Raw genomic sequence first — 25,050 nt, forward strand, 5'->3', positions numbered from 1 at the left:
GCTGTTTTATATATACATTTAAATTCAAATGCATTAGGAGGTTTCCATATATATATTAGAGTTTCTAGTGTGTTTATATATAAGGAATCATGCAATAAAAAGAAAGAAAATCAAGGCCCAATGATATCATCACTATGAATCCTCCCTTAATTGGCGCAGATCCTTAGTTTTAATGTATCACCATGAACAGATAATTTGTCCTTAAATTGATGCTCTTCTTTTGCTGAGCTGCTGAATCCATTAAGGGTTATTCTTGGAGAACAGGGAGAATTTGAATATCCTTGGGCCATGTTCAAGGGCCTTCAAGTTTGGTAGCTCTTAGTGAGTTTGACAGTAATTTAGGGCTACATCGATGTCATAACAAGGCTTCCGATCAGGATGCTAATAAAATAATACAAAGAAAATGATTCCAATAATAATCACTCAGGTTTACTAAACATTTTAAGTAAAATACTTTCCATATTTCAACTCTCTGGAATATGCATTAGAAATCTAAACCTTATTTTATAGAAGGGGAAAGTGAAGGACGCAATTTGGGTGGACCAGAGAGTGTGTGTAATAATAATCCTTGTTATTTATTGAGTTCTTTAATATTTGCAAAGTGCTTTACATACTTTTTCTTATTTAGCCTTCCACAAATATGGGGGGTGGGTACTACAGATACCATCTTCCAACAGGCTTAGAGAATGGAAGTCCTGGGCTGCTAGCTGCAGTACTCCTAAGGGCAAATTTGGATTAGAGCTCCACTTGCGGGTCCAGGGTGCTGCCCACTGACACATTCCCTCTCAACATTCTCTTCAGAACATTAGTGCCATGCCTCCCATCTTTGGAAGATGAAAGAGACAGGAACAGAGGCAGACACAGCAAACAGAAAGACAGAAAAAAAGAGAAAAGGAGAGAGCAGGAAGGAGAAAGAGAAACAGACAGAGTCAGAGACAGAGATAGAAAGACAGACAGAAAAAGTAGGCCAGCCAGAGAGAGACACAGATAGAGCTCATTTCTCTCCATGGGTGATTATTGAATAGTTGGACTCACATAGTCTCAGGTTCACTCTTGGAGGTTTATAAAGATCTGATTAGCCTGCACCTCCATAAACAGTATCCTCTGCAGGGATATCAGAAGGTGGCTCATATCAACTTTTTTCCCCCCTCATGTCTTCAGTTTCTTTGCAGGTATAAGGAAACAAAGAATTTTTAAGGCATTTATCTCTGAGTCCATAGAGATTTAACTGTAAGTCTGTGTTTGATGAGTTCTACCTTCTTCCTGGATGTCTATATTTATTCTAAACTTATAGATTCAATACTACTTGGTACTGACCTGTATCTCTCTCCTTCTTCTCCTTCCTTGACCAAGGGTTGTCTAAGTGTACATAGTGTGTGCAGCTCCTGGATTCCAAGTAGTTCCTCTAACTCTAAATCCAAAATAGAAACCATAAGAAGGAAGGGGGACAGACGGGACAGGGGACTTGTGCATGGCAGAGAAGGGACTGGGGAAAGCTAGGGCTGACTTTACTGTGGGAGGGCAGAGAGCACAGGGGAAAAGGGAGCAGTGGCTTTTCAAGTCAATCCATGCAACCTTCTCCTTTATGGTGTTTGAAATCCTTGTCTTTATGGGTCCTCAAGCCAAGTAGGGAAAAGCCCCCCATAACCTTGTGGGAAGACACCTGGGGGCTAGGGACTGGAAGAGGGAATTTAAGAAGTCAGGTTGGCTACTGGGACCAAGATCCAAAAAGAGAACTGACCCTCAGAATGTCATATTTGACTATCCCATTCTTGAGTTGGATTTGCTGTTTTCATCTGTTATTGAACTCTTAAAATATTTAGATTCTGATATGGACTACAGACACATGTGGGCATTTGGGCATTAACAGCCCATCAGTGTTTTCTCAGTATTTTGCATATAGGAGATTGTAAGTCCCTTAACGGCTTGATTGTACCTTCTGCTTATTTTGTATTACCCTAATGCCTAAATAAGTATTGAAAATGGATTTTTTTTTAAGGAAAGCTTGTTTTTGGTTTACTTTTGGTCTTTAAAAAACTTTGAAACCATCCAGCATATTTTGTCTTAAGCGATATCAATACAATCTGTTCTGAACAGAAAACAATTGTCATCTAGAGTCATGTGGTATATCTATGAAGCCAGTTTGAATTTTGAATTGATTTGGCTTACTTAAAAACATAGGGAAAAAACTGCTCCACGCAGTTGCTTTGGAATCATGAAAACCTCATTTTGTTGAGATCTGTGTTCTGTATTGATAATGATCATGAAGTCACATGATATGTCTGCTGAAGCTTCTTTTGTCTGGTGATATTGTGATTGCCTTCTCCCAGCATGTGTTTGCAAAGATAATTCCATTTGTAAAACATGATTCTCAGCAGGAGGATGCATAAGGAAACACCCAAATCAAACATTTGTGAAAAGAATATTTGATCTGGAGTCAGAAGCTTTAGGCTCAAATTCTGCCCTTTACTACCAATGGCAAGTCAGAACAGGGAGTCTGCTACTTACCACCAAGAGCAAGTCATCTGCTTCAAATCCCTCCTCCATAGGAAAAAAAAAAAAGTTGGCCCAGATGTGAGATTCTTAATTTGGGATCTATGATTCTTGTATGGATAAATTTCAAAGGGTCAATGAATTTGCATAGGGAAAAATGCATCTTTATTTTCATTAATCTTTAATGGAGGTTTACATTCCCTTCCATTATTTTTTTTAACAAAGAATATTTTGAGAAGCGATTTATAACACGCGCGCGCACACACACACACACACACACACACACACACACACACAATGGAGGACCTGGAGGATTACTAAAATCTCTTCCAACTCTAAATCCAATGAAAATATAAGTCATTCTAATAGTAAATGCTCAATCTTGGGTATTAAGAATTTGCAAATGTTAGTTTGAAAGAGGAACTTTTTGTCTTCTAATGGCTTATAAATGCTCATCTACCAAAGGGTAGATAATCCATGGATAAAAAGGTAAAATACATAGAAAGGTAAAAATAAAAAATGTAAGAATTCTCAGGAAGCAAGGGTAATTTGCAATTCAATAGCTCAGAGAAAGTCAGTAAGTGTTAAGATTCTTATAAGGTACTAAGTGGAATTGATAGAGACAATAGTTATCTAATTTAGCATGCTTCAGGATGATTGATTTAATCCTTCAAGGAGATGTTATGGGCTAGAACATGAAACAAGATACCAAGTGGAATTGAGGAGACAATGGTTAAATCTAGTTTAGCATTCATTTAATCCTCCAACAAATAATGGTTTCCCAGTGATGTAATGATTGGTGTATACTCAGGGTGGGGCATAGAATGGACTTGCTCTTGAAGCCAGGAGGAGAACTAGGGAAGAAGACACAGAAGTGGTGGCAGGCTGATCTGTGGAGAACACTGAACCCAAAATCCAGAAGGCCTCAGAAAAGCTAGCTGAGCCCCAAGTGAAGGAGGCAAGACTTTGAAGGAGACAATAAAGTATTTGAACTTTAACTCCTGGCTGCATTCAGGGTGATTACTCTGAACTGAAAGAAAGGCTGCCCCCAGAAATCCCCCAAGAAACCTACTCCTAGACAACATTATATTTTAGAAAAGAGAATATTACAAGTAAATCAAATTTTATAGAATCTTAGGTTGGAATGAAGTTTTCTTTCTTTATTCCACTCGAGATAAAAGTTGGCCCTTTGGCTTGCCAAGGTCAATTTCTCTATTTCTATACTTAATCCCATCCCCTCCTATTTCTACCTATAGATTGCTGCTCTTCATTCTCTAGACTTCATTCTCTTCCTATTTAATGGCTTGTATTTGGAGGCCTGCAAATAGATCCAGATTTTACTCATTCTTCAAAGATCCTGTTTTGGTCAACCTCCTCACTCTCTCTCATTCCATGGAGCTAATCAATTGCTGTGGCTACTCTTTCCACAACACTCCTTGTAATTGTCCTTCAATCTTCATTCTTCCTACTGCTTTTACTGTTACCACCACCACCATCATCACCACTACCATGACTTTAACTTAATGTCAGAAAATAGTCAACAAACATTTTTTTTCTCAATAGTGTCTTTTTTCCCAAATATATAATTTTCAACATTCATTTTTCTAACACTTTGTTCCAAATGTTTCTCTCCCTCCCCAAGATATCAACCACTCTGATGTACATTAAATTCTTTTTGTATGTCATGTTGTGCAAGAAAAACCAGACTAATAGGGTATTAGAAACAAACAAAAAAAAATACAAATGTGAAAATACTCTGCTTCAGAAAATTTTCAGATGAAGAAATTAAAACCATTTCTAGTCATATGAAAAAATGTTCTAAATCACTGTTGATCAGAGAAATGCAAATTTAGACAACTCTGAGATACCACTACATACCTCTCAGATTGGATAGGAAAAAATAATGATGAATGTTGGAGGGGATGTGGGAAAACTGGGACATTGATGCATTGTTGGTGGAATTGTGAACTAATCCAACCATTCTGCAGAGCAAATTTGAAACTGTACTCAAAAAGTTATCAAGCTGTGTATACCCTTACATCCTGCTGTATCTCCACTGGGCCTGTATCCCAAAGAGATCATAAAGGAGGGAAAGGGACCCATATGTGCAAAAATGTTTGTGGCAGCCCTCTTTGTGGTAGCAAGGAGCTGGAAACTGAGTGGATAACCATCAGCTGGGGGAGGCTTGAGTAAGTGATGGTATATAAATGTTATTTTTTCCATAGGTAATGATCTGCAGGGTAATCTCAGAGAGGCCTGAAGAGATTCCCATGAACTGATGCTAAGAGAAATAGAACCAAGAAAACACTGTAACACAGCAACAACAAGATTGTATATTGATCAATTTTGATGGCCGTGACTCTTTTCAACAATGAAATGATTCAGGCCAATTCCAATAATCTTATGATGAGGAGAGCCAACTACACCCAGAGAGAGGCCTGTGGGAACTGAGTGTGGATCACAACATAGCATTTTCCCTCTTTTTGTTGTTGTTTGCTTGCATTTTATTTTCTTTCTCTTTTTTTTTCTTTTTGATTTGATTTTTTTCTTGCACAGCAAGATAATTGTATCAATATTTATACATATATTAGATTGAGTATAAATTCATGTTAAAAAAATTGTTATGCTTCTATCCATATTCAATCTCTATGGATACTGTTGGCATTTTCCATCTCAGTTCTATTGGAATTGTCATCCAAGACATCATCTAAGACCATCACAGTTGGTCATTACATGCTCTTATTGCTGTGTACTTTTTGTTCTACTTACTTCACTCAGCATCAGTTCATGAAAGCTTTTCCAGGCTTTTCTGAAATCAGCCTGCTGATCATTTCTTATAAACAGTAATATTCCATTACCTTTATATGTCATAATTTATTCAGCCATTCCCCAGCCAATGGGCATCCACTCAGTTTTAATTCCTTGCCGCTACAAAAAGAGGCTACTACAAACATGTGGGTTCTTTCCCTTCTGTTATGATATCTTTGGGATACAGATCCAGTCATGAGACTGCTGGATCAAAGGGTATGCCACAATTTTATAGCCCTTTGGGCAAATCAACAAACATTTTTTTTAAATTCCCGATGTGCCATTTGCCTTCCCTCTGTTAATTATTTCCTATTTATTCATTATATAGCTTCTTTGTATAGATTTGTTAGTGTGCTATGTCTTCCATTAGATTGTAAACTCCTTGAGAGTAGGAACTATTTAATTTTTATTTTTGTATCGCTAGTACCTATAATATAGTAGACAACTAATAAATGATTGTTGATTGATTGTAACAACATGGTTATCCTTAAACAGTGATAGACTTAAGGAGTAGTGGTCCAAGCTTGCCTGTTTTTCTCTGTGAATTGGTAGAGTAACTGTTACCTGCAGGATTCTGTCTGCTATAAAGCCCGTACATGCTTCAGAACAGAATCTCATTCCAAGTTATAGCCTCAGTGGCAAGAAGAGACTTGGATTGTAGTATTTATCTTGTCATAACACATCCCTGAGTCTTTCAAGTATAATTTGAGAGGCCATTTCTTGGTAATTACAAAGTTGTTCACAAAGTTGTTCAACTTCAGAAATATTTGCTCAACTCATTGCATTGATTTGCCTGGTGCTTTCATAAGAGGTTTTTTGTTTGTTTGTTTTTTTTTTTTGTTTTTTTTTTAAGAAATAGCTTTAAAAATATCTTGCTTCTAAATTTTCTTTCCTTTGCCTATTTTAATAATGACATTTTATGTCCAGGGAAAAGATTCAGTTCAATTTTTAAGCGAATGCTTTTTTTTTTAATGTTCATTTTGGAGGACTGCCAGATTTGATATTTGAAATTGGATGAGAATCTTTAATATTGGTGAATTATGCAAGCCATCTTCCATGAAGTAGATAGATATGTTTTTTTTTTTTATACTGTTAGATGGAATAGTGAAATGGGATGTGAAACAGGAGGATTATAGAACTTAAAAAGCCTTTTTTATTAATTTCCCTTAACATATATTGTCTACCTATTTCTACTGAATTTGTGAAATAGGAATTCTATAAAATATTCTAGCTTATGATTGAAGTGAATCAGTTAAGTTGTGTATTTTCACCAGAAGCCTATGTTAAAAATACCAGATTTACCATGGGACAGGCAAAGACCGACTTCTTGACTTCCAGAGAAATAAAGAAAAGTTTGGCCATAACAAAGCTAATGGAAAGGTTTTAGGGCAGAGAAGTAAAGAAAAGTTTGGCCATAGCAAAGCTAATGTAAAGGTTTTAAGGCAGAGAAGTAAAGAAAAGTTTGGCCATAGCAAAGCTAATGGAAAGGTTTTAGGGTTTTTTTTCCAAGGATAAGAGTGTCCTGACTTCTAGATTTTAAAATCCCTTTGTAACCTGACTTCTTCTGACCTTTTTTATTTTATTAAATCTTACTTCTTTCCATTTGATCTACCAACTAGCCAATATTGACTTCCCTTTGTTCTTTGAACAAGACAGACCTTATCCCACCTCCTGACATTTTCCTTAGTTGTTCCTTATTCCAGAATCTACTTCCTTATATTTGACTTCCTTGCTTCCCTCACATCCTCCAAATCCTACTTCCAGCTAGAAACTATTCCTGATTCTTCTTAATTCTAGTGCCTGCCTTCTGAGATTATCTCAGTTTATTTTGTAGATATCTGGTTTGTACATAGTTGTTTCTATATAGCTTTCTCCATTAGTCCATAATATCTTGGGATAGAAATTATTTTTTTTTGGTTTTTTTATATTCCCAAAACTTAAGGTGCGCTGGCTGGAACATAGTAGGTACCTAATTAATGCTTTTTAACTCTCTTTTAGACACAGGAAGAGCTAGCAAAAAGGAGTCATTAGAGATATAAGGATCAGTGGATATATAAGTAAATTACACAAAAATCAATGTACAGTGTGTATATTGCCCATCTAGTTGTGTATATGTTGACATAGCTTTGTCTAAATGTGTCTTTTGGAGAAACTTTGATAGCTACGTCAGTGATGTCCATTTTTCTCCCATGGAGATTTTGATTCCTGCTTGGAGAAACAAAAGAGAAAATCACAAGGTCTGCCATCTGTTCCCTTAAATAGTCAATTGAGAAAAATTCTTTTTTTTTTTTTCCCTTCAGATTCAAGCTAATGCTTAAAAATGAAGGGATAGCCCATGTTTATATCCTAAGGCTTGACTTGGGTACACCAAATGCTAGTAATACAAAGGACCTTTACAAGTAGGAAACAGGAAGTAAACCCATTTATTTCAACAGATCACATACAGAAATCACACAAGTTAAATGGATTAGATTATACAAGAAAATACTGAATGAATTGTTTCAATGGAAGTGAGATACCTTCAATTAACTAAGAGATCTCACTCAAGCAGAAATTCCCTGAAGGGGATTCCTTCCTAAGAAGGAAACTGGAAACAGGGAAATGCTGAGGAACTGGCTTTCCTGAATAAATCTGACTTCTAAAATCTAGTCCTTCTCTCTGGGTCTCTTCCTGGACAAAATCCAGAATTAAATGTGTTTCTTCCTGTATATATCTTGTTTGTACATAGTTGTTTGTTTGCATGCTGTCCGCCCCCATTAGACTGTGAGTTCCCTGTACTTTTTTTTTTTTTTTGCTTTCCTAGTGCCCAAAGTCAGTATTTAATAATATTTATTATAATATAATAAATAATAAATTTAATTTAATAATAACAAATGAAGACTTCACTTTTCAATTTGGCGGCCAATGAATTCCACCCGTCACACAGATCTGGGGTACTAATTCATCAGTTCCCTCCAAAGAGGAGAATATTTGAACCTGGGTTATGTAAAAATAATAAAATTCTTTTTAACCAGAACCAGGAAAAAATGCTGTCTTTTTCTTTTATTTCTATTGTGTGACTAATTCAAGTATATACATATGGAAGTGGGGACAGAGAAGAAAAAAGGAAAATGGAGAACAGAAAAGGAGAAAGGGGGAAACATAAGGAATGGAAGAAAGATTGACAGAGTTGGACAGAGAAAAACAGAGATCCATCTGGAGCCCCAGACACTCAAAACGAGAGACAAAGACTGACACAGATGTACAAAATATTCCTAACTTTGGCTTCCTATTTTAGGGCTTTCTAGGGCATTGTTGCTTTTTCAGTGATACATATTTTTCTTGTTGCTATTTTCTAACGTATAATTTGATTGGTTGGTGGAATTTTTGTCTTGGAAAAAATATACAAATCTAGATGAACAATTTCAGTGACTTACCCCTACTTCCATAGTTCTCATAGTTGTGCCACAGTTCCCTTTTAATGTCCTGACCCAATTTCCTAATTGTCCCATTCAGTCACTCTGCCTCAGGTTATAACCATTCCCTCTTAACGTTTGATAGGATAAAGATCTTATATTTTAGACCTTAGGCTATACTCTTAATGTTTAATGGGACAAAGGTCTTTATCCATTTTAGATATCATTAGAATACCAGGATCCTCTCCAGTACCTCCCCCATTATGTCATCCTAGGTGCCTCCTGCCATTAGGTTATCCCCATCCAGGTACTTCTTCCATCATGTCATCGTTCTTGTTATCCTATAAAAGATTCTTGTATCTGATATTCAGGATTGGATACCTTGAGATGAGAGTCTGATCCAGTCAATTGATTTGCTCTCCAATAAATTAATAATCAAATTGTTCTCTAATCTCTATGCTCCTTCAGTTTCTCCGGCATTTCAATATGTCAGAGGTGGGCCTTCAGCCTGTAGTGCTGGTAAATGTTTAACAAATGATCCCAGCCAATGAAATATATCTAAATCTTTATATCTTATGTCATATGATATATAATGACATATGTATATATATATATATACACATATTTTGAACTTTAATCTATTTTCTCCATTGTTTTCTTAAAACTAGGTAATTAACAAATCAATAAATTGTGGCTTGACTTGTAGTATTTATAGATTACTAAAGTTTAAATGCTCACACTAAAAATGTAACAATTGACTCTTGGCTGGTTCTGAAACACCAGTGGTTCAAAATGAAGTGTTCTCAACTTCAGTGACTCCCATAAATGTCAGTCGGTTAATCCATGGATGATCATTTGTTATTATTAAATTAAATTCATTATTTATTATGTTATAATAAATATTATTAAATACCGACTTTGGGTACTGGGGATGCAAAAAAAAAAGTACAGGGAACTCACAGTCTAATGGCGGGGACAGCATGCAAAGAAACAACTATGTACAAACAAGATATATACAGGATACATTGGAGAAAAAAAGTAAATAAATAAATATGTCCATTATCTCTTGGTCTTTGCCATGTGGGATGGAATAAATTGTCCTCTAGACTAGAATTGTCAAGTTCAAGCAGAAACAGAACCCTAAAGCCTACTTATTGCCTTAGAAAATCACAAATTGACATCATCTCTGTTGTATATGCCTCCATTTTCTTATGTTCTGTCTGTCTATCTCTCTCAATGGTAGTGGTTCTAGAGTTAATGTTGATAAATAACATTGATAACGTTGATAATGCTGAATACATATAGAGGCAGGCCAATAATACCTATAACCTTTTGATTCCATATTTTCACTTTCTCATTTCACAGTAAAACAAGTGAAGACCTTACAAGTAGTTCTGCGGGAGCCATTTCTGGGGTTGTGGTGCAGTCCGGGTAGTGAAAGGAACTTGTAAGCAGGAGGCACGAGCTCTAGAATCTTAATCCCAATTCTGCTCTTAACTCTGATGTCTGCTCTGGACAAGTCATTGGATTTCTCTGAGCTTTAGTTTTTGCTTCTTAAAAGTTAAAGAATTGGACAAGTTGATTTGTACCTTTCCAATGATCCCCCCTTAGATGTTAGTATTGACTCCATCCTTAAATAATTGAATATGTGTTTGTCCATGGACACGTTGCATCACTCTTTGGGACAGTTTCTTCTTAATTTTGTGTTTTTATCTCTAAATCCTAGCTCTGTGCATTGTCCACAAATAGATACTTACTAAATACATGGTGGTTTGGTTTTAAATATCAAATATTTTAACTCTTAAATCCCTAAGTAATAATCTAACTTGGTACTTTTCTCAATCAATGATTTTGATCAAGTATTCTTTTCACTGATAAAGTGAATATCAGGTATTCCAACTCATCTTTATCTCTTGTATTTCAATCTTGAGGAGTCAGGAGTATCAGGAATACTGGGATTCTCTTGTATTTCATTCTTGAGCAGTCAGTAATATCAGGAGTACTGGGATTCCAATCCAGCCTTATACTTCCTAGCTATGTGATTCTGAGCAAGACACTTAACCTGTGTCTGCTTCAGTTGCCTCATTTGTAAAATGGGGATAACAATACTGTCTTTCACACAAGGTTGTTCTAAAGATCAAATGGGCTACTTTTAAAGTGCTTTGGGATCCTTAAACTTTCTGAGAATACCAGATGTTGCTATTATCATTTTTATTATTAATACATGATTAGTGGTCTTATAGAATGTCCTTTATTTTCTCACAAATCAGTACTTACTGGCAGCTGGATGCCACATTTTCATTGTTCTTTGGGTAATTTAATTTTAATTCTTTTGAAAGAGTAGTGTTCCATGATTCATAGCCACAGTGTCACTAGGACAGTGTTATTGTCAGAATTCTGTAGCTTTTGCTACAGAAAGAATAAAAGCATGGGGAAATTTCCTAACTTCATTCCAACCTGGAGTCATATTTAGTTGGATAGCCAATTCACTATCCATCTGTGGCATGTGTCTAAGATATTTATGTTAACGGACTAATTCATTGTGTTCCCTATGCAGGTACTTGGCAATATTTGTCTAATGTACATGTTTTTATTCCTTTTTTTTATTTTTTTATTTTCATTGTTATCCATTCTATCTATTTTATTTTTCCAGTGTAAATTGTATCAGTTCATCTACGTCTTCCCAGGTTTTTCAGGAATTATCCCTTTCACATTTCATTTTTTGTCTCTCTGAAAAGAAGTGCTCTAAATATATTTGTGCATTTGGATCTTTTTTCCCTTTCTCTTTGATCCTTTTGAGGTTTATCACTTAGCCCAATTTGAAATTGTTCATCATAAGGTTGCCTAAAAGATGGTAACATTTTTGAGCACAACTGTCAAAAACTATCCATTGAATTGGAGGGAACTCAAGGAAGTGAAAGTTCAGTGGCATAATGTCAAACTATATTAATCACATAATCACAGATTTGGAGCTGAAAGGGAAGTTAGAGGCCATTGTGACCAACTTTCTACTTTTATAGATGATGGAAGTAAGACCTAGAGAGGCTAGATGAATTGGTCAGTGTCACTTAACTTGTGTGAATTTGGGATTTGAGTTCACATTTTCCTGATTCCAGGTCCAGTGCTCTATCTGTTGACTGAATTGCATCCAAAATTTCTTTTGGCATCATGGAAGCTCCTTAAGAACAAGGCTTATAACTTACATTTCCTTTATTTCTTCAAAGTATTGAACCACAGTTGTAGGCATTTAGTAGATTTCAGTAGATCTCTAATTGACATAAAACACTTCGAGGTTGTGCTTCTGGCACACAAGCACACACATCTTTTCAACAAATGTAGAGAAGCAACATGTTGAAGAGAAGGTGCTGGATTTGAATCCAGAGGGTTCTAGTGTAAGCCATACTCATTACCAATAAGTCTTTAATTCTGCTAAACCTCAATTTCTTCTCTGTAAAATAATGGGTAAAGTGATTGGACTAGATGGTTTCAAGAACCTTTTAAACTCTGAATCATAAAATATAGTGAAATCTAGGTAATAAAAATGATCTCATTTGTGTGATTTTTTTTTTTATTTGGATTTAAGATTTAGAGTTGGATGACTTTTGTACATGTTCTCCTTTGGAATGAGAATGGAAATGACATTTTAAGTGGACTTGTACTCTCTCATAGTAGGTTTGACAAGAGAAGTTTTCAGAGGCTATTGGAGAGGTGAGAGAAACTAGGAAGACTTGAGGATGGGTGGTCTAAATATTGATTATTTATGAGTTTAATGAAAAGCTCAGAAAAAGGTTTCTTAGCTTTTCCTTGGATACCCCAGCTATAGAATAATGACTCACCAAAATCTTTTTACTGTAGGGTTTTTATATTTAGGTAAGGACAAGGTTACTTGTATGGAAATGATACTTTCCAATTAGCCTAACGTAATGGCTACCTCTCAGTTAAGACTGTCTTTACCGATAGCTAATGCTAAAGGAGAGGGGGTGGTTGCTGTTCTACAACTTTTTCTCGGGATCTCAGGCATTCAATGTTGTCCATCGTCTTGGCCACAAGCATCCATTAACCCTTGTTGTGTTTTGTTGCTGCAGGTGGGAAAGCTGCGGGAGAAAATCCAAGAAGTCAAGCAAGAGAGAGAACAGGAGCAGCACAAACACACAGCCTATATCTCCGAGCTGAAGGCCAAACTACATGAAGAGAAGATGAAGGAGCTCCAGGCCCTCAGGGAGGCGCTCATCCGCCAGCATGAGCAGGAGGTTGCCCGAATGGTCAAAATCAAGGATGGGGAGGTTCAGCGCTTGCAGACCACCGTGAACGTTTTGAGGGACGGTGCAGCCGACAAAGTGAAAACCGCCTTGCTGAATGAGGTCAGAGAAGAAGCCCGGAAATCATTTGACGGAGAACGCTTAAAGCTGCAGCAAGAAATATTGGAGCTAAAATCTGGGAAGAAGCAGGTGGAGGAGGCTTTGAACAATTTTATGCAAGCAGATAAGATGAAGGCTGCTGACCTACGCATGGCTTACCAATCTCACCAGGATGAGATCAACCGAATCAAAAGGGAATGTGAGCGAGATATTCGCAGGCTGGTAAGTGAGTCAGTGGTGGTTGGGTCGGTACCAGGATCATTGAATTCTGGGTCTGGGAGGCTTCCTTAGAGTCTTTCTAGGTAACACCATTTGCTTTTCTAAACTGCCATAGTAGCCCAAAGATTAAGTTAGATAAAGACCCTCAGAGAAGTAGTATCTTGTAGCAGAAAGAACATAGCATTTGTCTGTGTAACCTTTGGTAAATTAACATCTGTCTCTGAGTTTTAGCTAAAAAGCAAGAGGTTGTACTAGATTACTGCTTAAAAGCCTTATAACTTCAAGTTTTCTTTTCCTTATTGACAGTCCTTCCCTTGTTTTCTTTTTAACTTCTTTTGTCCTTCAAAAACTTTTGTCCACACACAAAAAAATCTTATTTTATATTTGAAAACAACCAACCAACGCATCCTGCATCATGCCACTGTATTAATCCTTCAAGCCGGAATGTATTCCCTCAAGCAGAGAATATGTTTGCTCATTAATTCATATCCCCATCACCTCTTGCTTGGACTATTTCAATAGCTTCTCACTTTCAATTGTCCCTCTTCTCTGATCAGTCCTTCAAAAAGCTGCCCAAATAATCCATCTCAAACACATCTGGCCATGTTAATGTTCTGCCAAGCAATCTTGAGTGACTCGTTGCTACCTTCAGCACAAAAACCAATTCCTCTGTTGGGCTTTTAAAGCTTCTATGATTTTTCTCCAGCTTTCCTTTTCTGGGCTCCTCAGATTTGATTCCTCTCTCCACACAATGATTCCCTTGACATTGTCCTACTGCCCTTTCCCAAACTCAGCATCCTGTCTTTCCTGTGCATTTGCATCAGTTCTGGCCCACTTATTCCTTGCTTCTCTCTGCCTGTCACCCTCATTTCAGTCAACTCCCGTGCTGCTACCTGTGGGAAACCTTTCCTTATCCCCTTACTTATTTGCACACTCTCCCCTCCTAAATTATGGCTCAAGTATGTGTGTGTATATATTCATACATCCATGCTAATTGATACACATGCTAATGAAATGTACACTAATATTATATGTATATATAGTTTAATACATGTGCAGTACATATACATATAGAGGCACGTCATTGGCACAATGGATCAATTACTGGGTTTGGAATTGGACTCTTTATGAATTCAAATCTGGCTTTAGATATTTATTAGCCATATGATCCTGGGCACAGTAACTGTGTTACTTAACACAGTTTATCTCACTTTACTTTTCTGGTAAAATGAGCTGTAGAAGGAAATGGCAAACCCCAAGAAAACTTTAATGGGGACAGAAAGTATTGGACATGACTGAAATGACTGAGCCACAACAACAAAATCCATATATTTTCATATGCACAAACATAAATATATACACATATGTGTGCAGACATACACTAAACTATGGAATTACAAACTAATCAGGAATGGAAAATTCCTTCTAATGGACTTCCACTTGCATAAACTAACAGTAGTCTCAAACTCAAATTCATATTGGTCTTAAGTTTATAGCACTCATCTCACTGAACTGTTTTTATAAAGACATTTTCATCAAATGATCCTCATCTGAACAAGGGTTCAGAAGGTTATTGGGGGTACCATCAGAGTATTCTGAACACCTCAGTGTAAGTTTGAGATCAGAATTTAAGACCTTTCTCTGCTTTACCCTCCCATCGCTATTTGTGGTTAGAGCTTTGTGTGGACACCTCTCTGGATGACCCATCGCTGATTCCTTTTATTCTTGTTTCCGCCTTTGGTTTCCCATGTCACACTTTCAGCTGTGTTGAAACACTTGATGATGGAATGGCTTTGCCTTCTTTCAAGGAGCTTTTGGCCTCAGAAGGGCCTCTTTAAATTAAATCAGATAATTTGTGGAGAAAAAAAGTGAGAATGAGAGAGAACGAATGAAGAAAAGAAGGAAAGAAGAGATTATCCCCCTCAAATAGCCACAGTTATGCTTATGATTTTTGTATTTATCATTGTACAAATAGGTCATATTTGGAATTCTTCTTCCTGAGTTGCTCATAGAGTGATTCTATGGAGTTTGGGAGACAGGGTATAGGATCGGAAGGCTCATTTTACAGATTAAATCAGTTTGGAAATTTTTCTATCCAATGCCATGGAGACATAGAAAGGAACACAAAAGAAATACCCCAAATGAGGCTTATAGAGAAGATTTGAAAACTGTTGGTTTCTATAACAGTGCAAATACTATATTGTCCTTCTACCCATTTTACCATCAAAAATTTATATATTTTTTAATTAAAAGGGAACTTAGAATTTCTTAGAATCAAATCTGCCCCAAAAATAAATTTTAAAAAGAATTGACATCTGCCCCTACTAAAAGAATGGCTTTTTCATTTCATTACACTTCATTACAAAGTACAGTCTTTTGGAGTGATAAATTCTGATATAGATGTGCTTCATGATTATCATATTTATCTGACCACAGTCTTAAAGAGATTAGACCTTAACATGTGACTTCATTGGGATAGGGAACTCCTTTTACAATACTGGTTAGTACTTTCTCTGAAGCTTATAGTCTTAGGGAGTTGCCCTTAGCCATTAGATGCAGACTACAACCATTTATAGTGTGGCAGGCACTGTGCCAAGCCCTGGGGGTTCAAACAAAGGCAAAAACACAGTTTCTGCCCTCAAGAAGCACATGTTCTAATGATGGTAAGAACATACAAGATATAATATATATATAATATATATAATCTCAGGGGATCATTAAGGAGGAAGAGAGAAGTCACAAACAAGATCTGCAGAAAATGAAGTTTGAACTAGAGGCAAGGAATCAGGTGGGTCTTAGTTGATAGAAGGACTGGTAATATCCACTTCTCAATCTCAAAAGGGATTAGTTCCTAAAAATCCAGTAACTGCTCTTCAGGAAGGAGGGAGAGGGCTGCTGGTCAGCAATCTTTCTACATCTGCTCCTCCATACCAAGTTCTGCCAGACTCCACTTTTAGTTGATGGGCAGATGTCGATGTCCTTTCCCCAAGAGGGCATTTTACTTCCTATTGTGGTCATTGCTTTTTTTTTTTTTTTTTTTTAATTATAGTTTTTTTATTTATAAGATATATGCATAAGTAATTTTTCAACATTGACAGTTGTAAATACTTTTGTTCCAATTTTCCCCCTCCTTCTCCCCATCCCTTCCCCTAGATGTCAGGTTGACCAATACATATTAAATATGTTAAAGTATAAGTTAAATACAATATATGTATACAGATCATGGCTTTTTAAAAGCAATGTGAGGAACTATTCCTAGTTTCCTTCTTGTCTCAAATATCACAAATTAAGAAATTATCCCCGAGTCACTAAGTACCCAGTCCTTATTTCTAATTGACTTGGTATGTTTTTGTATACCACCTATATGGAATCAGGTAAGCTTATGAGCCCTCGGCCATTGACTGAAGCTTTCCTGTCCCTCTGAGAATCTGCTGGGGCCCAGGAACGCTTAGGGTCTGTGATTGCTGATGCAGCCATTTTTGTTCCTGAGACAGAAGACACAGCATTGGGAAGTTTGCTGCACAAGCACAACATATGGCAAATTGGAAGCGGTTTGCAACTTGCAAATGCATATTTTCTCCTTCAGGAAATTGCCTTCTTCCAAGGAGTTTGAGAAATATTATTGAAGTCTAAATTCTAAGGGATATAAATAAAAAAAGGGAATGGGCATGCCCATTTATTAAGTGCCTTCTATAACTGAGAACTATATTAAGTTCCAACAAATATTATCTGATTTATCTAGAAAGAAAGAAAGAATAATGGGTTGTTCAGATTTCCCTAGGTAATCGGTATGTAGTTTTTGAATTTTTAGATTATTCCCTTGTTTCTCTGATTGTGGTTGAAATCTTCATTAGAAGACAGTTATTTGAACAAAACAATAATTTAATAATTCTTAGACTAATGAATGATTTGAACAAGTTTTGAGAGTAGTGACTCTGGACAAATGATATTGATGATTTAAAAGCCATAGCTTCATTCTAACAATATGGTAATTATTGTCCATGCCTTAGCTGATTACTGAGAGTTCCCAAGACTCAGATACGTCAGAGATATATTTATAACTGTAAAGTGTCAAGAAAGAGGTTTGAACCTAAATCTTTCTAATTCTGAATATAGCCGAGGATTTACTATATTTCACTGCCTCTTGAACAACAATGCTAGAGTTTTTAAAACATGTTTAAAGATAAAAACAAGTAAGACATAAGAAGTTGTATATGTTAAGTAATTCTAATTCCATTATTTTCTGGGGCTAATTTCCCTCATCTGCGTTTAAAAATAACATATATTTTAAAATTTATTCACATTAATGACTCTCCAATCTTATAAGGGCAAATTAACTGAATTCTAATTATGATATTTGCTTTTATAATAAATCAATCATACACTAAAACAACATTAGCTGAAATTTAACAATATTATGGATCTAAAGGAAATCAATTTGCTTCCTAGTCAAATTGCTTAAAAATAGATGGAGTTAAGGAGGATCTCTAGTGATGCTATTTTATGTAATTAGAATTTTTCTTATTTTAATGTTTCTTATTTATTTTAAAGTTATTTAAAATTAAAATAAAAAATAAAATTTATTAAAATTAAAATTATTTTACCATTGCATTTGAAAGTTCTAGCAATCTCTGTGAAATGAGTACTGTAGAAAGAGAACTAGATTTTGGACCAAAAGACTCAAATTGAATTCTGCTTTTAGATCATTTGATCTGAGTGACCACAGCCAAGTCATTTGATCTTTCATAACTGGAATTTCCTTTTCTGTTAAATGAGAGGAAAGATCTTTGCATAACTAATTATCACACTAGCTTGGGAGAGTTTTATCAACTTCAGAATACTGTAGAAATGAGAGTCAGTGATTAAATATCCATTGGAACTGGCCTCAATCATCTCATTGTTGAAAAGAACCACATCCATCAGAAATGATCATCATATGGTATTATTGTTGCAGTGTATAATGATGTCCTGGTTCTGCTCATTTCACTCAGCATCAGTTCCTGTAAGTCTCTCCAGGCCTTTCTGATCATCCTGTTGGTATTTCTTATAATGAAATATAATATTCCATAACATTCATTTATCATAACTTATTCAGCCATTTTCCTACTGATGGGGCATCCACTCAGTTTCCAGTTTCTTGTCACAAACATTTGTGAACATAGGGGTCTTTTTCCTTCCTTTAAGATCTCTTTGGGATATAAGTCCAATAGAAACCCTGCTAGATCAAAGGGTCTGCACAATTTAATAGTCCTTTGGGCATAGATCCAAATTACTCTCTAGAATAGTCAGATCACTTCATGACCACATCAACAATGCATTAGTGTCCCAGTTTTCCCATATCCCTTCCAACATTTATCACCATCTTTTCCTGTTCTGATGACCAATTTCTAATTGAAAGGTTTTGTTAGGATTCTCTAGGCTACTTGTGGAAGGTAAGTAAGGAGAGAGTCTGAGGTAGGTTCATAGATTACCCTCATCAGGAAGTCCATGAAAATTATCCAGTGACCTTTGAGACTATTTGATCTTCTGTTTCCACAGAACTCTAGAATAAAAGTGGATTGTAAAATGCATTGCTCTAAAAGTCAGATTAATGGTCAAGATTCCTGGGCCTGGATAATTTTTTTGGTTGACTTTTTTGGGTAGCATTCTGTCCATTACGTTCTTTTTTTTTTTTTTTTTAATTTAAGTTTTATTTTATTTAATAATAACTTTGTAATGACAGAATCCATGCCAGGGTAATTTTTTACAACATTATCCCTTGCACTCGCTTATGTTTCGTTTTTTCCCTTCCCTCCCTCCACCCCCCCCCAAGATGGCAAGCAGTCCTATATATGTTAAATATGTTGCAGTATATCCTAGATACAAAAATTATTTGCAGAACCGAACAGTTCTCCTGTTGCACAGGGAGAATTGGATTCAGAAGGTAAAAATAACTCGGGAAGAAAATCAAAAATTCAAATAGTTCACATTCGTTTCCCAGTGTTCCTTCTCTGGGTGTAGCTGTCTCTGTCCATCATTTATCCATTGAAACTGAGTTAGGTCTCTTTGTCATAGAAATCCTGTCCATTACGTTCTTAAGGTCATATCAAATTTCTATCATTTTTCACCTTATGTTCTATATATTGGATTACAATTATAAAATGTATATGTATAATTGACTTTCTCCAGAAAACAGTGGAATTTCTATAAAATCAAATTAGGCTTATTTTTAAATCATCAAGCTTTCATTTTTTTAATCTCCCTGCCACTGGACATTAAGAAGAAAAAATAAACCCTTGCTAAAAAAAAAGAAAGGAAAACATGTCTAGTTAAATTTTTTAAAAATCTCCTATTGGCAATGTCTAGTAACATAATTTTAGAATAGCATGTTTTTATCTCCATCAATGAATCAATGACAGTAGAACTTCCATATTTAGATTTTAATGTCACAGTCTCTGATGTGCTGTATGAAAAAATAAGAATGGCACTAAAGGAAAAAAAAAATCCCTCTACCAGGATTTCTGGGGCTCTTCAGCAATGAATATTCCCATCTGTCTTAACATTATTCCCATTTAACAGATGAGCAAGTGAAATTTGCTTTCTTGATTATGTCCCCTTGAGATGAAGGCCAGTTTTATTTATGTAAGATAAAGCCCACAGCCTCATAGAGCTCTGGGTGAATTATCAGTTGCTAGGCCATTCCTTTCTTTCTGTGGCAGTTGATATTTGATTAGGAAGACAAGGAAGAGTTCAGATTTCTTGTAACATATTTAATTTATCTCATTTAAGGATAAATGAAGAAGTATGAAAAAGTGAAAGCCATGGTAAGCTGGAAAATAACTCTATTTATGAACTGGATTTGAAAGGCGCCGTAATGAGTAGTAATACCTCTGGTTTGGGAGGCGAGGGATTCGGGCTCACGTTCCCTTCATAACACTACCTGCTGGATGTCAGTCAAGTTATTCAATCTCCATGAGCCACACCTTCCCGAGGTCAAGTAATGGCAGAGGTGTCTCCTGAACCTAACTCTTCTGATTCCTCAGCCAGAGAGCTCCAGAAGCCAGACTTGCCATGTGTACGATCTCCACATCGGTATAATGGGCAGCACAGTGGGCAGCACTGAACCTGAGTCAAGAATGCCTGAGTTCAAATTCGGCATTAGACTAAGTCACTTCACTTCTGTCTGCCTCAGTTTTACCAGTTGTAAAATGAGAATAACAACAGAATCTATATCCCAGGACTGATTTGGTTCAAATGAGATATTTCCAGAATATTTCTCAGTTACCTGGAACATAGTAGGTGCTGTAGAAATACTTATTTACTTCCACAAAATACAGAAATATAAGAAATCCTGGGCCTTGGTCAGCCTTTTTGTAAGCCAGTTAATTTTATGCTATTTTGTGGCTCATGAACTGCAGTAGTTCCTTTATGTAAACCCTTCACCACAAGAGGGTGCTGGCAAGAACTTCCTTCTCAAATTAATGCTTTGTTAATGACTTATTGGTCTGGTTTTCTCGTGTGTGAGTGTGAATATGTGTGTGAGTGTGTGTGAGTGTGAGTGTGTGAGATGTTTCATTGGTGTGGACAAGTCATTTCCTTTCAGAGCCTCATAACAACAATAACAAGGAGACATACTGGACTTCCTGGCAATATTAAATCCTTGAACAGGAATTTTAGGCAGGTTAGTAGACTTGCTCATAAAACCCCCACCAATCATAGGTCCATGTTTGCTCATTTTATGCTGAGCCAATGCTGGACTTTAAAGTTGCAAGGGAAGTTACAAACAATGACATCTAACCCCATCGTCTCAGAGAGCAGGGCACTGGGACGTGAGGAGGTGAAAGTGTTTATAATAGTTATAGTTCACTTATACGTAGCTTTTTAGGTTTCTCACAACAACCGAGTGAAGTATGAGGTGAAAGCAGTGTCGCCTCCGCTTTGTAGATGAGAAAACTCAAGCATAGTGACAGTTACATTGTCAGCTATGTTTCACTTGCCCTGGTAGCTGCAACTATGGAAGTTAGTCGATGATGGTGTAGTGAAGTTGAGATTTGAATTCGCGTCTTGATTCCAAGCCTAACGTACGTCAGTACTCTCTGCTCTATCTCGGACGAGGTGATGTTCTTTTCCCAAGGTCGTCAGTACTGTCTGCTCTATCTTGGACAAGGTGCTGTTCTTTTCCCAAGGTCACATATGTGCTAAGTAAGAGAGCGCATACAAGCCTCTAATCTTTGACTCCAAAGCCAGAATTCTTTCTTGAACACTGTAGAGAGTCATCGTACGGTCTGCGTGTTAGGATGGAAAAAAATTAAATGATTGTTATAGATGATCTGAAAAGCGTTAGCATTTTCTCCTCACTTTTCCTACTCTGCCATGGTGAAAAATAGAAGGGAAGCTCTGAAGGCTCTTTGGAGTTTTGTTTGCCAGTTCTGCTAAGACAGCCATCTTCCAGCTGTGGACATAGCTGTATGTCTCTTGTTCGAGGACTAATCTACATGTAGTAGTAGTATGGTGTCTATAATAACAACTTTTACTCTGATTTTCTCCCAGCTTTTCTTGTAGACCACAAGGAGGGGACTTCCTCCAATAACAATCTATTCTGCTGAGCTATCGTGGATCAGTCAGCCCCAGAAGTACAACCAGAAGGGTTCCTGGGATTCCGGTGTCCTCTCAACAAGAGGTTGGGTGGGGTGCATATTCATTTTGATGAGAGGTGTCCCCTTCCAGCAAAGGTTCCTGCTTTGCAACCCCCTCAAATTGACTGAAGAAGCTTTTCTAAATGACCAGGAATTCTGGTAAACACGTAGGCTACAGTGACTAGAATCATGGATCTGCAGTCAGAAAGACCTAAATTCAAATCTGGACTCCGACACTAGCTGTGTGATCCTGGAGAAGTCGCTTAATCTTTGTCTGCTTCAGTTTACTCACTTGAAAAAATGAAGAAAAAAATGCCAGCTATTTCCTAGGGGGTATTTTGAGGATAAAACAAGTTATTTTGTAAAGCACTTTGGAGATCTTTAAACACTTTATAAATGCTATTATTGTTATTATTGCTCCCATCATCATCATCTCAAAGATGAGAGAAAAATAATTTCTCAATTGTTTGCTGTACCTTTCATGAATATTAGTTAATAATGTCAATAGCAACATCTTCTAATTTTGATACAATCTGCCTTAAACACATATTTATAATAAGCAAAACAGTCTTTTTGCCAACACCCTAGAACTGTTGAGTAGTTGAGCTAGGACTCAACCTCGGAACTTCAGATTCCTCTTGGTATGAAAGCTGAACCACCATTATTTCTCTTTCAGGAACATTAGCTTACTCAGCTCATAACGTAGGCAAATTTGCCCCTATCTATGGCACCAATGAAGACACAAACTGTCCTCTTTATGATTCCGGTTCTAACCTGTTCTCCTTCTTCTCCAGATGGATGAGATAAAAGGCAAAGACAGAGTGATCCTGGCCTTGGAAAAGGATCTGGGTGTGCAGGCAGGCCATACCCAGAAGTTACTTCTTCAGAAAGAGGCCTTAGATGAGCAGCTGGTGCAGGTCAGAGAAGCCGAGCGTTACCACAGTAGCCCAAAGAAAGAGCTCCCGGCGGGAATTGGAGACATCTCCGAGTTGATGGGCTTCTCGGTAAGGCTTTAGGGTCTGACGTGACTTGTTTGTTCATCATTCATCCAAGCTTTTTGTCAAAAATCTGTCGTGTGCAAGGTACTCTGTGTGTGTGTGTGTGTGTGTGTGTGTGTGTGTGTGTGTGTGTGTGTGTGTGTGTTGTGTGTGTGTGTGTGTGTGTGTGTGTGTGTGTGTATTTGCTCTCATTGACAGAACTTGGGGAGGGAAGAGGGACTAAGCATTTATATAGCACCTCCTATATGCCAGATGTTGTCCATTATATTTATAGTTAGTCTTCTGATTTTTTAAATTCATTCTTCTATTCACCCAACAACATTTCTGAGCACCTTACGAGGTGCTGGAGAAGATACAAAATGAAGAAGGGATGGCCCCTGCCCCTCTTCACGAGCATCCCTTTCTTTGGGGAAATAAGGCAGGTATAAGAAGAACTCCAGAACAGGCTAGGAATCGTGTGGGAGTGGTAGTAATAACTTATATTTATATGGCACTTTCCTGCTACAAACTTACTTATATAAGTAACTTTTGATACTTATAACTTCTGAAGCAGCTAGATGGCAGAGAAGAGCAGATGTGGCTCATGTTTAGAGTCAGCAAATAAGAAAGGAAGAAAACAAGACTTTAATTAAGAGCCTTCTGTGGGCCAGGCATTGGATTAATGGCTTTACCAGTACTTCCTTTGATCCTTATAGCAATCCCTGGATGGAGTGCTATCATTACCCCCATTTTATGACTGAGGAGATAGGCAGTTAAATGGTAGATCAATTTGCTCAAGGCAATATAATGAGCAAATATCTCTGGTTGGATTTGAACTCAGGCCTTCTGAACTTCGGTCTAGTATTCTTTGCATTGTCCACCTAACAGCCTACAACTCAATAATACTTGTGTTTAAAACCTTTCTCAGACATTTATTTATCAGGGGTGTATGTGACCCCAAAAAGTCACAGAATCTCTTTCAGCCTTAGTTTATTTCTTCCTATGGGACTAATAATAGCATCTTCCTTATAAGGTTCTTGTGAGTCACTGTGCAAAATTTAAAGTGTTATTTAAATGTATATATACATGCATATATATTTTATATACACACATATGTACATATGTAATTATATGTATAATATACATCATTATAGATTATTAACTTATACTTATTATTATTTTATTATTATAAAGGAATTATCAATAGTGTTTCACAGATGAGGAACCAAGACTTTAGTGAGAGAAAGTGGCTTGTCCAAGGCCACAAAATGAATTAATGATGGAATCGGGGCTATTCCATATTCCATGAGACTATTAGCATTTCCTCAAAAAAGCCCAGTGTGCCACAAGAGATTTGTGGAGATAAAGCTTATTTTTATTTGGATACATTAGGAAAAAGGCTTCATGGAGAAAGTGTCCCTGGAAAATTATAGAGGTAGAAGAGGGGATGGCAAAAGCTCACCGATGAGAAATTAAGAAATCATTTCAAGGAATGGAAAAGTGTGCTTTTTGGCAGGAATAAAGTCTGCAAGGAGGCGGGAAAGGCGAGTATGGAGCCAGATTGTGGAAAGAACTTGAATGCCAAACTGGGGAAATTTCATTTTATTCTTTGGGGTGTTTTTGAAGAATTTTAAACAGGATGGTGACACCGTTGGAGTTGTATCTTAATAAAATTGTCTCTGATAATGGTTTATAGGATAGATAGTAGCAACAATAGGGAAATCATTTTGAGGGCTAAATTATAATTTTTAATCACTTTGTAATGTAGGGAGTTTTCAGTATTCCTTTTTTCTTTCTTTGTTATTATTAATTATTATTATTATTATTATTTTTTTTTTTTTAAGGAGCAGCATATGGATGAACGAGATGTGCGGAGGTTTCAATTAAAAATTGCTGAACTCAATGCAGTAATCCGGAAGCTTGAAGATAGAAATACCCTGTTAGCCGATGAGAGAAATGAACTGGTAAATCAATCTCTGCTGATGCAGATGGCGTTTTATTAGGTAGAGAATAAGGTTAATTCAGAGTAGTTGACATTTCCTGGAAAACAGATTAATGAAAATATGTTTATCATAAATCTTAGAACCTTAGACTATTGGAATTGCATATGATTTGGACATATTATTAAATAAAAGCTAAATGACCAGACCAAAAGATTAGGTAGGAAAAAAATCTTGATCTGACA

General features: G+C 36.6%; 1 protein-coding gene across 3 annotated transcripts in view; it reads left to right on the plus strand.

Moving 5' to 3' along the window:
- Positions 1-25,050, plus strand: part of JAKMIP1 (janus kinase and microtubule interacting protein 1) — a 201,637-nt gene that overhangs the window by 100,854 nt on the left and 75,733 nt on the right. For all 3 annotated transcript variants that reach the window (XM_051963872.1, XM_051963871.1, XM_051963873.1), the window contains exons 3-5: positions 12,782-13,276; positions 22,683-22,892; positions 24,710-24,829. In XM_051963872.1, coding sequence (XP_051819832.1) covers positions 12,782-13,276; positions 22,683-22,892; positions 24,710-24,829 — 825 coding nt within the window. The remainder of the gene's footprint in view (positions 1-12,781; positions 13,277-22,682; positions 22,893-24,709; positions 24,830-25,050) is intronic.

This window comes from Antechinus flavipes, chromosome 6 (genome assembly GCF_016432865.1).
Source record: "Antechinus flavipes isolate AdamAnt ecotype Samford, QLD, Australia chromosome 6, AdamAnt_v2, whole genome shotgun sequence".
Lineage (NCBI taxonomy): Eukaryota > Metazoa > Chordata > Mammalia > Dasyuromorphia > Dasyuridae > Antechinus > Antechinus flavipes.